At 47.9% G+C, this 16,496-nt stretch overlaps 1 protein-coding gene across 2 annotated transcripts; it reads right to left on the bottom strand.

Annotated features, from left to right (window-relative positions):
- Positions 1 to 862: 862 nt before the first annotated feature.
- LOC109025206 (intercellular adhesion molecule 5) lies at positions 863 to 15,265 on the bottom strand. 2 transcript variants are annotated; one of them, XM_063706192.1, is made up of 7 exons: positions 13,023 to 15,265; positions 10,892 to 10,967; positions 8,339 to 8,605; positions 6,196 to 6,465; positions 5,617 to 5,895; positions 3,229 to 3,471; positions 863 to 1,000 (listed from the first exon to the last, which is right to left on the bottom strand). In XM_063706192.1, the coding sequence occupies exons 2-7, from the start codon at positions 10,944 to 10,946 to the stop codon at positions 957 to 959; spliced, it is 1,158 nt and encodes a 385-aa protein (XP_063562262.1). In that variant the 5' UTR covers positions 10,947 to 10,967; positions 13,023 to 15,265; the 3' UTR covers positions 863 to 956. The 2 variants fall into 2 exon arrangements, with proteins under 2 accessions (XP_063562262.1, XP_030866982.2); XM_031011122.3 differs by lacking the exon at positions 863 to 1,000 and adding an exon at positions 1,404 to 3,035.
- Positions 15,266 to 16,496: the final 1,231 nt, after the last annotated feature.

A 16,496-nucleotide genomic window follows, 5' to 3' on the forward strand; every position in this document is an offset into this window, starting at 1 on the left:
AAGGGGCTGCCTGACCACTGGTTGTGTGGATCTTCGGGAAGGAAAGCGAACAGAGGTTCCAAGTCTACAAGGGAAACAGCCCAGCCTACTCTGAAGAGTTTTGCGGGATGGCTCATCCAAACTACTGAGCTCTAAGAACTGGAACCCCGGAAACCCTAGCAAGAGGACACCCGCAGCTGGACCAGGCCCCGAAGAAGCAGATCATCCTCCCTCAGAGATCCACAGCAGCTGGGAACCCGGATCTGCAGACCCGCTTGGTTTGAGGGTACTGTGTGTGACCGTCTGTCCACACTGACACCCTGTGGCAGTGAGAAGCAAAGGCAGCAGCCGGCTAAGCCTCCAGGATCTCCCTGCTGGAACTAGAAAGTCCAAGTGGCCCCCTTCTTCCCTCTTTTTTTGGTTTTGTCTTGTTTTTTGTTTGTTTGCTTTTGTTTTTGTTTTCTTCTAGATAGGGTGTCACTCTGTTGCCCAGGCTGGAGTGCAATGGCACGATCTCAGCTCACTGCAACTCTGCCTCCCGGGTTCAAGCGATTCTCCTGCCTCAGCCTCCCAAAATGCTGGGATTACAGGCGTGAGCCACTGCCCCCGGCCTGAATTTCAGTTTTGAAAGCAAGTCAAATAGGCTGCTGCCCTGAGCTAATGCACCCCCTGCCCTGAGCTGGTTGTTTATGCTATCAACACTGTATTTTTTCCTTAGAAATTGTACTTAAAGTTATAAAATGCAGCCGAGAGCGGTGGCTCACGCCAGTAATACCAGCACTTTAGGAGGCCAAGGTGGGTGGATCGCGAGGTCAGGACTTCAAGACTAGCCTAGCCAAGATGGTGAAACCCTGTCTCTACTAAAAATACAAAAAATTAGCTGGTCATGGTGGTGGGTGCCTCTAATCCCAGCTACTCGGGAGGCTGAGGCAGAGAATTGCTTGAAACTGGGAGGTGGAGGTTGAAGTGAGCCGAAATCACACCACTGCACTCCAGCCTGGGCAACAGAGTGAGACTCCATCTAAAAAAAAAAAAAGAAAAAGTTATAAAATGCAACCATTTGACATAATAAGAGCTTTCAGCGGCCAGGCACAGTGGCTCACACCTGTAATCCAGCCACTTTGGGAGGCCAAGGTGGGTGAATCAAGTCAGGAGATCGAGACCATCCTGGCTAACACAGTGAAACCCTGTCTCTGCTAAAAATACAAAAAATTAGCTGGGCATGGTGGCATGTGCCTGTAGTCCCAACTACTTGGGAGGCTGAGGCAGGAGAATGGCGTGAACCCAGGAGGCGGAGGTTGCAGTGAGCAGAGATCGTGCCACGGCACTCCAGCCTGGGCGACAGAGCAAGACTCTGTCTTAAAATAAACAAATAAATAAATAAGAGCTTTTAGCAATGACACAGAAGAGAAGGGAACTGCATTTGGACATCATAAAACCACTTTTATTTTTACCATAGCAACATTCCAGTGAACATTTCTTGACTGATTTGGGAGAAAAGATCTGGTTTTGTGATTCCTCACGCCTTCTCCGAGGGTGAATATACTCTTTCCCAAGGACAGGCAAGGAAGCAGAATCATAAAATCATATGAACATTTTCACAAGAGGATTCTTCTTGAAGCTTCAAGGAAATTGCTTACAGACAGAAGAAAATATGTCCTTATTGATGAAAAGGGAGAGTAAACATTGCAACTCTAACCTAGACACCCACATGGGTAAAAAAAAAACTGACAAATGCGAACTCACAGTTGATCACTCTATGAAAAGGAATTCAGAGATGTTTGGAGCTCTTAACCTATGAGGCCAATTTCATGGAAGAACTCTACCTTCTACTTCAGAGATAGAACACTGGGCTAGATAGGATGCTTGTCTGGCCCGAAGTGGAATTTCTTACCATCTGTATACTCCCCCAAGACCCACAACAGATGGTTACTGAGTTGAAGCTTGCCACTGATCCTTAATGATGTCAACAAGCTCAGCTCTGGGAGCTGGCACTCCAGAAGCCCAGGTCAGGGGAGCAAGGGAAAGTGGAGATGGGAACAGAGCTCTGATTCCTAGCCCCATATTTGATACTTACTCTCTTCAAAGTCCTGTCCCTGGACTACAAATTTAGTTCCCAGTTAGTAATCAGAAAACCAAGAAATATGAGTTGCATTTCTAAGATGTGCCTGACTTTAGTATGATGTTTAAGAGAAAAGGGCAGTGGGAACCATAAAGAAACAGCAGGATCTTTTTTTTGTATCTAAGAGTGGACTGATGAAGCACCTGGCAAGGAGCAAGAGGCCTTCTTACAAATCAAACATTGAGACTGAGATTCTTAATGACTAGAGTGAGCTCTAAAGAGAAAGGTGGCTGGGTGCAGTGGCTCACACCTGTAATCCCAGCATTTTGGGAGGCCAAGGTGGGCGGATCACTTGAGGTCAGGAGTTTGAGACCAGCCTGCTGAACATGGTGAAACCCCATCTCTACGAAAAATACAAAAATTAGACAGGAGTTGTGGTGTGCACCTGTAATCCCAGCTACTGGGGAGGCTGAGGCAGGAGAATCGCCTGAACCCAGGAAGCTGAAGTTGCAGTGAGCCAAGATCGCATCATTGCACTCCAGCCTAGGCAACAACAGCGAGACTCCATCTCAAAAAAAAAAAAAAAAAAAGAGACAGAGAGAGAAAAGTGAGCTTGTGGACATATTGGACACACAGGACATGGGGCATGGGGGCCTGAAACACTGTTTTACAGGACAGATGTACACAAATAGGATTGCAGCCTGCCATTGTGTTTCTTCCTTTCTCCTCTATCCCTTCTTCCCTCCCTGGGAAACCACAGTAGCAGAACTCTCATTCAGTCAAATAGCTGTCAATTATATGAGTTGTACTTTTCTCTTCCTGAAAGCAAACTGGCTTTCCTCCTCTTTGTCCTCCTCTTTCTGCCTATAGAGCAATTTCCTCCTGTCCACTTTGCAGGGCCAATAGCTCAAATACAGTGCTATGGTGATGACACCCACTCCAAGGGCAACAGTAATAATGACAAAGAGGGTAGAGCTGATTCCTTCATCCAGTCCTGCCCAAGCACAGAAGATAGAGTTAGGAAAGTCTGAGAGTACAAGGATCACCCACCCCAGACCACCAGGCCCACTTCTGAGTCTCATTCTTCCCAACCTAGTAGAATCTTTCTTATTTTCATGTTTGGATAAGAATCCCAAACCCCTGAGGGGTTTCCATCCTGGGCGTGGCAGCAGGGCAGCAAAGGTTACCTTGAACAATGACAGCAATGTCTTTGCTGACAGAGCCCAGCTGGTTAGTGGCTGTGTAGCAGTAGGTTCCAGTGTGCTTCTGGGTTGCCTTCTGTGGCACTTCAAGGTCAAAGACCACCCCATTCCAGGTACACACCAAGGCTGGAGCTGGGTTTCCCTTTGGGACGCAGGCAAGCGTGTGTTCCATCCCTTCAAGCCAGGTCTGTTTGCCAGGGCAACTGGATTCCTCTAACCGTGGGTTGTCTGCAAAAACAGTTTCCCAAAGAGCTGAGTTCAGTGCACCACACTCCCTCCCTACTTCACCCCCTGCTCCCTCTCCTCCCCTCACCCAAATGCTGTCCCCTCCACCCAACAGCTTTCCTTCCCAAGGGAGCACTAGCAGCTCCCTGCTTTGAGCCAACTCTTCTTTCCCACCTTCTCTATCAGTAGGGAGTCCCAGATGAAACCTAGGGTGTTTTTTTTGTTCGTTTGTTTGTTTTGAGACGGAGTCTTGCTCTGTTGCCAAGCTGGAGTATGTACAGTGGCACGATCTCAGCTCACTGTAACCTCCACCTCCCAGGTTCAAGCGATTCTCCTGCCTCAGTTTCCCGAGTAGCTGGGACTACAGGCACGTGCCCCCATGCCCAGCTAATTTTTGTATCTGTAGTAGAGATGGTGTTTCACCATGTTGGCCAGGATGGTCTCGATCTCTTGACCTCGTGATCCGCCCGCCTTGACCTTCCAAAGTGTTGGGAGTATAGGCGTGAGTCACCAGGCCCCGCCAAAACCTAGGGTGTTTTTATGGATTCAGACTACATGATAACCCTGCTCTGTCCATGGTGGCCCTGGGGCCCCTGCTTCCCATCTTTGCTTCTCAGTGGGTTTGGAGCTAGGTAGTGGTGAACTCAGAGATGAGGATTTTTTCTTTTCTTTTCTTTTCTTTTTTTTTTTTTTTTGAGACGAAGTCTCGCTTTGTCATCCAGGCTAGAATGCAGTGGCGTGATCTCGGCTCACTGCCACCTCCGCCTCCCAGGTTTCAAGCAATTCTCCTGCCTCAGCCTCCTGAATAGCTGGAATTACAGGCACCCACGATCATGACCGGCTAACATTTGTATTTTTAGTAGAGATAGGGTTTCATCATGTTGGTCAGGCTGCTCTTGAACTCCTGACCTCTAGCCATCCACCCGCCTCAGCCTCCCAAAGTGCTGGGATTACAGGCGTAAGCCACCGCACCTGGCCTATTTTCTCTACTCTTCAAAATAGAAATTTGTATATGGAATTTTTGGAAATTTCCCTTTTCAGCATAAACTCCCACTATCACTTCCTTTGTTCTCCTCGGCCATCGACCCTTAACTAATGTTGCCTGATCACTTTAACCCCTTTCCTTTATGTTCCCAATTTCCCCTCATCTGGTTCCCCACTTGCTTTCCCGGGAGTAAGGTAAGCTTGGAAAGCTTTTCTTTTATTTTCTCCTTTGATTTTTTTTTTTTTAATGAGAAAAATTTGGCAACTATAATAATGAAGCACTGCTGGCCAAGAAGCTCTCTAGAAATGGGAAAATAATAATCCTTATTTTGACAAGAAAGATCAGGCCTCCACTCACATAGGATATGGAGCTGGATCACAGTGGTTTTCATCAACCGCTGACCCTGCACCACCAAAGAGGCCTTGCAGGAGAAATTTCAGCCATCATCTTCCTCCCTGGCAGTAAGTAGAAGCCAGGCAGGCTCCCCAGGGGCAGGGAGGTCTGGGGCTCCCTGAAGCCAAAGAGTAGGGCTGGGTGATGTTAATACATGCCCTGAGCAGGTCACATTAATGTTGGTCCCTGCCAATGGGTATGATTCTTTTAGCTCCAGGATTGGTGGAGGGAAGCCTGTAAGGAAAGAAAAAGGAGAACCAGACACATTTCTCAAAACTAGCAGACACTTCTGCACTCTTGCTGCTGGTAAAAGCCCTTGGGAAGGCAGACAACAGGGGAAAGATTTTGGATACCATTGCTTCTTCTGTAAAAGCTGAAGGAAAGAATGAGGTGGTTTGGGGATTCAAGAGCTTCTCTTATGCATGCACACATTTAGCTATGCTTCGCCGCAAGGACTGCAAGATGTCTTTTCATCTTACAGCTTTCCTCCTCACCTCAAATAAGTGTTCCTAAGAAGTAGTTCAGGGCATCCACAATCACTCTGTAAGCAGGATAGCCTAAGGAAACTGGGGATGAAGGCTGGAAAGAACTACTGTAGCCCATGTCCCCAATCTGCCTGCATTTACCAGAGAAAGATGAAGACTCATGTTCACTTGAGAGCATACCCAGCAAAGGGCAGCAGGGATGTCTACAGCCGAATCACCAACCCGTTACTCTGTGTTTTCAGCAGCAGAGAACCCGTATGAAAAAGGAAGAGCCAGGTCACTTACTGTAGCTATGCACTAGCTTTCTTGTCTTCTGTTCCATTGGACCCAGAGATGCAAAGCAAGACAGTTCCTGATCACCAGCCTCCATGGTCCAAATGGTAGCATTGGCCCATGCTGTGTCCCCCTCCCAGGAAAGGAAGGAGCTCAGCTCTTGGTCTTCCAGGAACATGTGGAACATAACTTCTTTGGCTGGAAACACCCTAGCCACCTCGCAGCTCACAGTCTCCGCCATCCCAGCCTCCAAAAGGGAAGAGACCCAGATGTGGGGACTCTGAGAGAATTCTGCCAAAAAAATGAGGACAAGAAGAGAAAGGAGAAAAGCCACGATAAATCACACATCATACAGGACCCTTCAAGGTAGGAAGGGAGTGGGGCTAAAATGTCTCTCTTCCCCAGGGTGAGTTTAAAGCTCAAGCAAAGGTGGAGCTCAGTTACTCTCACACCCTCACCCTAAACCCCGTGAGAACTTAGTCCCAAACGCCAAGGCAAGATGAGCCCCAGGATTCCTCCTGCACTTGAGTTCTGACTCACCAAAGATCCGGACTATTTTGATGGGTGAGCTGCCTTGAAAGAGCCTCTCACCTTGCAAACTCAAGTCCAGTTCTGCATGGCAGGAAAAATTGCATCTGTCATTCTCCTTTTGGGCTCTGACACTGATGATGACCTCAGCTCTTTGGGAGGCCACAGCCAAGCTCGTAAAGTTCTTTCTATGCAGTTCTTGGTTACCCTGGAGAAGGGCAAGGGTGAGACTCTCCAAGGGTGCTACACTGGGTACATGACACTTCACTGTGAAGGCTTCGTCCACGGCCACCCAGGCAGGCTGCAGCTCCAGGATCACTTGCTCTGGTGGCTCTTTAAGACAAAAAGGCAGGACTTGATGAGCATGCCACCCACCTCTCCAGAAAGAAACAGCATAGGACAGAAAGATGAGGTGATACAAATCACAGAAGGTGACTGCCACCCTTAAACCATCTGATCAGCAATGTCAGCTTTCTGCCATCCCTGCCCTAGATGGGGTGAGTTAGTCTTTTGGCTCTTCTTCTTCACATCAAAAGTGGCTATGGCCATAGCAAAGAAGAGTGACTGCTGAGGGAGAGTCCCTTGCTTTGACTGTTGCTGCCATTCTGGAAAGCATTGATCTCTTACCAGAGGGGCTTCAGAGGCAAGAGCAGCTTCCGGGGGCTCCTTAGCATCACACAAAATCTATACTGTAGCAGGCCAGGTGCAGTGGCTCACGCCTGTAATCCCAGTACTTTGGGAGGCCAAGGCAAGCGGATCACTTGAGGTCAGGAGTTCCAGACCAGCCAGGCCAAGATGGTGAAACCCAGTCTCTACTAAAAATACAAAAATTAGCCAGGTGTGGTGGCAGGCGCCTGTAATCCCAGCTACTCGGGAGGCTGAGGCAGAGAATTGCTTGAACCCGGGAGGCAGAGGTTGCGGTGAGCCAAGATTGCGCTACTGCACTCCAGCCTGGGCAACAGAGCACGACTCCATCTCAAAACAAACAAACAAACCAAACTATAGCTAACCAAGTTCTGACCCCACAGAGACCACATTTGCTTTCATGCCATATCTTTGTCCATGTTATTTGCCCACCTGAAAGGCCTTCCTCACCTGTCCCCTTCAATTCAAACCCTAACTATCCTGGGGGAGGGCAGTGCAGGAGCCTCCTCTACCATGGAGCCTTCTCAGGCTGCCCCAGCTCACAAAGACCCTTCTCTCTCCAATCTGTTTATTCCAAGAGCTTGTAGCAAACAATTCAGCATTAATTTCATACTTTTTTTTTTAAGAGACAGGATCCCACTCTGTTGCCCAGGCTGGAGTGCAGTGGTGTGATCATAGATCACTGCAGGCTTGAACTTCTAGGCTCCGGGGATCCTCCCACCTTAGCCTCCCAAGTAGCTGGGACCACAGGTGCATGCCACTATGCCTGGCTAATTTTAAAAACTTCTTTTGTAGAAACAGAGGTCTCACTGTGTTTCTCAAGCTGGTCTCAAACTCCTGGCCTCAAGTGATCCTCCTGCCTTGGCCTCCCAAATTGCTGGGATTAAAGCATGAACCACTGTAGCCAGGCTAATCTTATACTTTTTGGTAATTTAACCATAAACATTATTAGCATATGTTTCCTGTATTGAAGATATTTTCAAGCACAGATAATCTGGATGCTCTCTATGGTCTGCTCCTAATTTAAAACTCAGAAGAAAGCCTACATCAAAGGGAAGTAGAAGTGGGCCAGGCTCACTTCTACTTGCTGGACTTGAGGTGGCTCACACCTGTAATCCCAGCACTTTGGGAGGCTGAGGCAGATAGATCACTTCAGGTCAGGAGTTCAAGACCAGCCTGGCCAACATGGTGAAACCCCTGTCTCTACTAAAAAAAATACAAAAATTAGCCAGGCGTGGTGGTGGCTGCCTGTAGTCCCAGCTACTGGGGAGGCTGAGGCAGGAGAATTGCTTGAACCCAGGAGGTGGAGGCTGCAGTTAGCTGAGATCACACCACTGCACTCTAGCCTGAGCAACAGAGCAAGATTCCATCTCAAAAAAAAAATAAATGAAAAAGGTGATTGGATCTAGAATCCCTACAGTATAACAGAAATCTTTATTAAGGGCCTTAATTATCTCCCCTAATTAGAAAAATTTGTCCCATCCTTCCCTAAATAAGACATGTTCATGTTTCCCCATTCCTCCTTTCCATCCCCCTGCCCCCAGCCCTCAGCCCTACTCACGATACACAGTGATGCCAAGGCTTGTGTCCTTTTGAATCCCTGCACAAGAGAAGAAGCACTGCAGGATGGAATTCTCTGTGACATCCTCCAGAAGAAACTCTTTCCACTGAGGCCCTTTGTCCACCTGAGTTTTCTTTAAAAAGGTCTCAATTCCACTGGGTCCTGGGTCTGGGCAAGTAGTGCTGCAGTTGACCACTAGGGACTGTCCAAACTCCACCAGGGCCTGACTTGGCCAAATAGAAACCTCAAACAACTCTTCCGGGACCCCTGAAATATGAACCACATCGGCCAGGCGCGGTGGCTCACGCCTGTAATCCCAGCACTTTGGGAGGCTGAGGCGGGCGGATCACAAGGTCAAGAGATCAAGACCATCCTGGCCAACATGATGAAACCCCGTCTCTATTAAAAGTACTAAAATAAGCTGGGTGTAGTGGCGCACGCCTGTAATCCCAGCTACTCGGGAGGCTGAGGCAGGAGAATCACTTGAACCCAGGAGGCAGAGGTTGCAGTGAGCCGGGATTGTGCCACTGCACTCCAGCCTGGCGACAGAGCGGGACTCCATCTCAAAAACAAAAAAATATATATGAACCACATATGCCAATGACTCTGGTGAGGACCACGAGACCCAAATAAATACAGAACCTATTCTATCTAGTTCCAGGTTAGAGAACAGGAAACCTGCCCTGAAAAAAAAAGGTTCAGAGGACCAGACAGGACAAAAGACCTGTAATTGGCCAGGCGGGGTGGTTCACGCCTGTAATCCTCCCCACTTTGGGAGGCCAAGGTGGGCGGATCACCCGAGGTCGGAAGTTAGAGACCAGCCTGACCAATATGGAGAAACCCCGTCTCTACTAAAAATACAAAATTAGCCAGGCATGGTGATATGTGCCTGTAATCCCAGCTACTCAGGAGGCTGAGGCGGAGAATCACTTGAACCCAGGAGGCAGAGGTTGCAGTGAGTTGAGATTGTGCCATTGCACTCCATCCTGGGCAACAAGAGTGAAACTCCGTCTCAAACAAACAAACAAAATAAACTAGTTAACAAGTTAGCTCTGATTTCACCACTATTCCCTCCACCTATCATCTTTCTTGAGAACTTGAATTCTCTATTAGTATCACCATGGAAATTATGGAGTTGCTAAAAAAAATTATGCCCAGGAAACCAATATCTTCCTAAACTTTCAGAATTCTTGAAAGCTCCCCATAATAGGCTGCTGTGGACCCTCACAGGATTCGAACTTCATTACTTATCCCTGAAAGCAGTGTCTCTCTCAAATTATGGCTAAGGATTCCCTTTGCCAGAATCATCCTAAATGCTTGTAAACTGCAGACTCCAACTCCACCTTAGAGCGCATGGTTTCAAACCTGTGAAGGTGGGACCTGAAAATATGCTAAGGAATAAAACAAGCCTCCCGGGGACCCTTATGCACACCAAATTCTCAGATCCATTGGCCCGCAGGTAACTCCCAGGGTCACTCATTTTCCATGCCTCTTCTTTATGCCTCTTCTCAGAGTGAGACCATTCCATTTTGATTTGGCGCTAAGGGAATGGATGTTTTGGATGCTTACAAATTTCGTCTGTTCTGGAAATCTTCTCTGATGCAGTGGGAGATGTCAGATAGATTTTTATTTTATTTTATTTTACTTTATTTTATTTTATTTTTGAAACAGAGTTTCACTCTTTTTGCCCAGGCTGGAGTGCAATGGCACAGTCTCGGCTCACTGCAACCTCCGCCTCCCATGTTCAAGTGATTCTCCTGCCTCAGCCTCCCAAGTAGCTGGGATTACAGGTGCGTGCCACCACGCCCGGCTAATTTTAGTAGAGACGGGGTTTCACCATGTTGGTCAGGCTGGTCTCAAACTCCTGACTTTGGGTGATCCGCCTGCCTCAGCCTCCCAAAGTGCTGGGATTATAGGCGTGAGCCACTGTGCCTGGCCAAGCCACCACGCCTGGCCTCGGATGGATTTTAGATGCCTGATGTAGGTAAAGGGCACGGAGACTTCAGGAAGTCCTGAAGGCTTCTCTACAGGTCCCCTTTAGCTAGTCCATATCTACCATCTACTTCACCTCCCAATACCAGTCCCCTCTGGGAATACACAGCTCTTGTAGCAATGTTACCTGCTAAGGCCCCTGTTCCTTTCCTGTCATCAGGAGAACTCACTTTTTGTACCTGAGCTATGTATGGGTCCTGTCCTACCAAGAGCCTATTATAGTTCATCATGACACAAATGGTGGCAACAAACAAGTAAAAACATTCTCAAGAGGAGAAACACAGGGCAGTCCTGAGGCAGAAGGGAACCAAGCAGAGAAGGCATGTTTCCTAGGGAGAGTCCTCTCTGATAGTCTATTAACTAGTGTTATCCCAAATACAAGCCAGAGACCCTAACGATTCTGTGTCCTCGTGACCCAAGAGACAGGAATCTTTCCCCCGGGTCCAGATGAATGAACACTGAAGTGTCACCCCACTCAGGACTCCCCACCCCCTTCCTCACTGACCAGCTACCTGTGTCCTGACACATACTGGTTTAAAAAGCTTTCCCAAATAGCCTCACCTGGGCAAAGGATCAAGGCCAGCAGGGCCCAGATACCAAACAGAAGCGTTTTCATCCTGATGAGAAAGGCCAAAGGCTGGAGAGAAAAAGACAGCCATGCTGGAGAAAGTGACCAAAAATATATATATAAGGAAAATTACTTATTTGATATTAAAACTCAGTCCCTTTTTCTGAAACCTCACTAGTCTAGAAAAATTACAACAAAAACATCAGCAGTGAAGGTGTACTAAAAGAATGTCTTATATCTATTTATTTCAGTTTAGCTTATGTGCATAGCAAAAACATGGGGGAAAATATGAAAAAGGATGAGGCGATATTATCGAGATTCCTGTATAAGTTGTATTCTACTTACCTTTTTACTAGTTTGCCTCCATCTATTAGACTGAGTCAATAGAAGGGTGCTGGCATGGAAACATGAAAAACTGAGTTTAGGCTGGGCACGGTGGCTCATACCTGTAATCCCAGCACTTTGGGAGGCTGAGGCGGGTGGATCACCTGAGGTAGGAGTTTCAGACCAGCCTGGCCAACATGGTGAAACCCCGACTCTACTAAAAAAATACAAAATTAGTCGGGCGTGGTGGTGGGTGCCTATAATCCCAGCTACTCGGGAGGCTGAGGCCAGAGAATCACTTGAACCCAGGAGGCGGAGGTTGCAGTGAGCCGAGATCGTGCGACTGCACTCCAGCCTGGGCGACAGAGTGAGACTCCATCTCAAAAAAATAAAACAAAACAAAAACTCATTCAAGCTAATTTCTTCTAAGAAAGGCTTCTTGACTAGCCTTATCCCACTTCACAGTCCCTTACTTGTTATACATGATCTCTACCTCACTTTATGCCAAACAAGATTTCTGAAGTTGCATATATTAGTTCACTTTGGTGAATTATTTCAGTGATGTAATCATCACTATACTAGAAATTCCTTGAGGGTAAGACGCTCTAGTGTACTTATCTTGTGTCTCCAGCACCTAGCACAGAGCCTATGATATTCTGGGTATTCCATAAATGAAGGACTACCCTCCAATTTTGTATTTAATTTTCATACAGTGGGTTTGGAACAGGTCTAACTCCACTTCTATGCTGGTCTGAAAGAGTTTTTTTTTTTTTAATACAGGGATAACAGGCATATGAAAATTTATACTCCCAAGTGAAGGTTACCCTTCAAAATAACCACTTTGGAAGGCTATCATCTTTTTCCAGGATGACACAATTATTCAAAACCTTTTTTGAAATTATTTATTTATATATTGAGACAGCGTCTTGCTTTGTTGCCCAGGCTGAAGTGCAGTGGTATGATCACAGCTTGCTGCAGCCTCAAATTCCTGGGCTCAAGCAATCCTCCCACCTCAGTCTCTTGAGTCCCAGGGACTACAAGCACACACCACCACACCCAGATAATTTTTTTATTAAATGTTTTTGTAGAGACGGGGGTCTCACTATGTTGCCCAGGCTAATCTTGAACTACTGGCCTCCAGTGATCCTTACACCTAAGCCTCCCAAGGTTCTGGGATTACAGGCATAAGCCACCATGCCCAGCCTGAAAGTAATTTAGAACTGGCTTTTAAGCCATATAAGAAAAATTAAGCTGGGTGCGGTGACTCATGCCTATAATCCCAGCATTTTGGGACACCAAAGTGGGAGAATTGCTTGAGCCCACTGGTTTGAGAGCAACCTAGGCAACATAGCAAGACCCCTGTCTCTACAAAAAAATTAAAGAATTAGCCAGGTGTGGTTATGCTCACCTGTAGTGCTAGCTACCTGGGAGGCTGAGGTGGGAGGATCACTTGAGCCAAAGAGTTTGAGGCTGCAGTGAGCCATGACCACACCTCTGTACTCCCAGCCTGGGCAACAGAGGAAGACCTTGTCATAAATAAATAAAGCAAGCTCTCCTCTTTGTTACCGAACCAAACCGGGCCGGTCTGTCCACCTGCAATGTAAAGCCAAACACTGAAGCACCAGATTTTTGTAGAGATAGAAGTTTATTGCAAGGTGGCTGAGCAAGAAGACAGGCTCAAATATGTCTCTTCAATCTGGAGTCTGGAACAAATTTTAAGTGTGAGGGAGGACACAGGCATAGGTGGAAGTGCTGGCAGGACAGGTTTTGATCCGAAGGACTTCCAACAGTACCACTTACGGTAAGATATGGTAAAGGGTCTTATCACTGGACGTTCCTGGGCTTGGACCCGTTGCTTTTGAAAGTGTTCCTGTGCTCAAATTCCAGCCATGTCCCAATCTTTTGGTTCTGTTGAGGCGCAAGACTTTAGTTCCCGGGTTATTTGAGGTTAAAGTCTCCCTTTCTGCACATGCTCTGACTGTATGACTTGCAACTTCTTGGCTCTGTGCCTGTAAAATAACTTGATACTCCATTATTAGCGGAGTAGAACCAGTTAGAACTAATCCAGCAGTTACACTCTCCAATGTGTAGGTCTTATGATGTTTAAATCTATAACATGAATCCAGATTATTTGTGCTTTAATGGGGCCACAGTGTCACAAACAATTCCCCTTAGAGATTAATAGAGATTAATCCAAGAACTCCTGTTTTACTCATCTCTGTAGCTTGCTGATGTTACCTTCTTTTTTTGTTGTTGTTGATGGTTTTTTTTTTTTTTTTTTGGAGACGAAGTCTTGCTCTGTCGCCCAGGCTGGAGTGCAATGGCGCAATCTCCGCTCACTGCAAGCTCCGCCTCCCGGGTTCACGCCATTCTCCTGCCTCAGCCTCCCAAGTAGCTGGGACTACAGGTGCCCGCCACCACGCCCGGCTAATTTTTTTGTATTTTTAGTAGAATGGGGTTTCACGATGTTCGCCAGGATGGTCTCGATCTCCTGACCTTGTGATCGGCCGGCCTCGGCCTCCCAAAGTGCTGGGATTACAGGCCTGAGCCACCGCGCCCGGCCTCTTTTTTTTTTTTTTTTTTTTTTTTTCCTGAGATGGGGTCTCACTCAGTTACCCAGGCTAGAGTGCAGTGGTGTGATCATAGCTCACTGCAGCCTCAGACTCCTGGGTTCAAGCAATCCTCCCATCTAGGCATTCCAAAATGCTGGGATTACAGGTGTGAGCCACTGCACCTGACCTGATGTTACCTTCTGCTGCATGGCCTAGCACTGCTGTCAATTTTTTTTTTTTTTTTTTTTTGAGACAGAGTCTTGCTCTGTCGCCCAGGCTGGAGTGCAGTGGTGCAATCTCTGCTCACTGCAACCTCCACCTCCCTGGTTCAAGCGATTCTGCCTCAGCCTCCTGAGGAGCTGGGACTACAGGCATGTGCCACCCCGCCCAGCTAATTTTGTTTGTATTTTTAGAGAGATGAGGTTTCCCTGTGTTAGCCAGGATTGTCTCGATCTCCTGACCTCATGATCCACCCACCTCGGCCTCCCAAAGTGCTGGGATTACAGGCGTGAGCCACCATGCCCGGCTGCATTGCTGTCAGTTTATCTCATAGACTATGTTCTGCTTTTACAGTCTTAGCAAAAAAACGAAAAAAAAAAATTCCCATTGCTCATTACTATAAGCCAAGCTAATCGGTTTTTCTTTGTAGTTGCTACTAGTATTATCTCTATGCCCGTAAACAGTCGTAAGAAAAAACAGTCCTGGGCGAGTTGTTTTTGTTTTCATACCCATATACAGACACATACTTAGTTCTTTGTTGTTTCATGCCCTGCCCTCACCCCACTATACCCATAGCTCCAATCTTTCATCCTTGTTTTCACGTAGCACATTATGATCAGGTTCTGAAACACAAAATTTTGTATTTATCTTGCTAAGGAGAAAGAAAGCAGTAACCCCAAGGAGAAATTATTTTTAATTTATTTTGGAATTCCTTTTGCTTATTCTGTGGATTATATCCCAAATTAGAAATTTAAACTGAGGCTGGGAGCGGTGGCTCATGCCTGTAATCCCAGGACTTTGGGAGGCCGAGGCAGACAGATTACTTGAGGTCAGGAATTCAAGACCAGCCTGGCCAACATGGTGAAACACTGTCTCTACTAAAAATACAAAAATTAGCTGGACGTGGTGGTGGGCGCCTGTAATTCCAGCTACTCAGGAGGCTGAGGCAGGAGAATTGCTTGAACCTGGGAGGCAGAGGTTGCAGTGAGCCAAGACTGCGCCACTGCATTCCAGAGCGAAACTCTGTCTCAAAAAAAAAAAAAATGGTTTAAACTGTCTGAAAGTCTTGGCCTGCACTCCAGCCACTGGGAGGTCTTTTGCAGGAGAGGGGTAGGCAGTGAGAGGAGGGTGGGGACGCATGCTGTTGGATTGCTTTGGCCGCGCGTGTGAACTAAACTTCGCGTCCAAGTCTGGGATTCTCGCCTTCCATTCATAGTCAGTGGTTTCTTGCTGCCCTTCCTTCCTCCCTCCCTCCCTCCTCCCTTCCTTCCTTCCTTCCTCCCTCCCTCTCTCCCTCTCCCTCTCCCCTCCCTCCCTGCCTCCTTCCTTCCTTCCCTCCCCCCCTCCCCTCCCTCCCCCCCTCCCCTCCCTCCCCCCTTCTTTCTTTCTTGCCTTCCATTCATATTTTCATATTCAAGGGTTTCTTGCTGTTTTCTATCTTTTCTCTTCTTTCTTGCCTTTTTTTTTTTTTTTTTTTTTTTTTTTTTTTTTTTTGAGACGGAGTTTGCTCTTGTTGCCCAGACTGGAGTGCAATGGCCCCATCTCCGCTCACTGCAACCTCTGCCTCCCGGATTCAAGCGATTTTCCTGCCTCAGCCTCCCAAGTAGCTGGGATTACAGGCACGCACCACCTCGCCTGGCTAATTTTTGTAGTGTTGATAGAGATAGGGTTTCACCGTGTTGGCCAGGCTGGTCTCGAACTCCTGACCTCAAGTGATCCGCCCACCTTGGCCTCCCAAAATGCTGGGATTACAGGCGTGAGCCACCATGCCCGGCCGCTGTTCCTTATAAATACAAGTCACACTGGGCCTCTGCACTCCCTCCTCCATCAGCCTGGAATTATCTTCCTTCTCCCCAAACACTCCTCTATCCAGTTCAGTCTCTTTGTAATGCGGCCTGCGCTGACCACGGGCTTCCCAGCCCTCCCTGCCCACGCCCCTCACCGCAGCACCCCCTGCATGCCTACCGCTTTCCCTTCCGCAGCACTATCGCCCTCTAACACCCTGTCACTTACTGATGAGACCTGAAATCAGTGGCTCTGTCTCCCCTGGACTGTAAGTCCCAGGAAGGCAGGGCCCTTGGTTTTATTCACTCATGGATCCCAAGCACCTGGAACGTTACAGGCGTTCAACGACCACGAAGGAACAAGTGAATGCATGAACCAATGCACTAGATAGATGGGTACCAATCCTTGTGTGAGGGCCGCTGCCCCCCACGTGGATACCGGGCACCAGGCCAGCTCTTGCTGGCAAGGGGCCTCGGGTCCAGCGGAGAGAGGGGCGAGGTCACCGCGTGGCCATCAAGTCTCTTCCAGGAGGACGATCCCTAACACACGTGAGAACGCGTTCAAAAGGCAGTTCCACCCGGCTTCTCCGGGCTTCCGGCGACGGCCAAGGAAAACACGACCGAAATCCTCACCGAGCCGTGGCCGCCCGCTCGCACGCCCCTCGCCCTCGCCGGGCCGCTCCTCACGGCTTCGGCCTCCGCTCCTCGGCCTCGCCCGC

This window comes from Gorilla gorilla, chromosome 4, assembly GCF_029281585.2.
Source record: "Gorilla gorilla gorilla isolate KB3781 chromosome 4, NHGRI_mGorGor1-v2.1_pri, whole genome shotgun sequence".
In the NCBI taxonomy this organism is placed as follows: domain Eukaryota; kingdom Metazoa; phylum Chordata; class Mammalia; order Primates; family Hominidae; genus Gorilla; species Gorilla gorilla.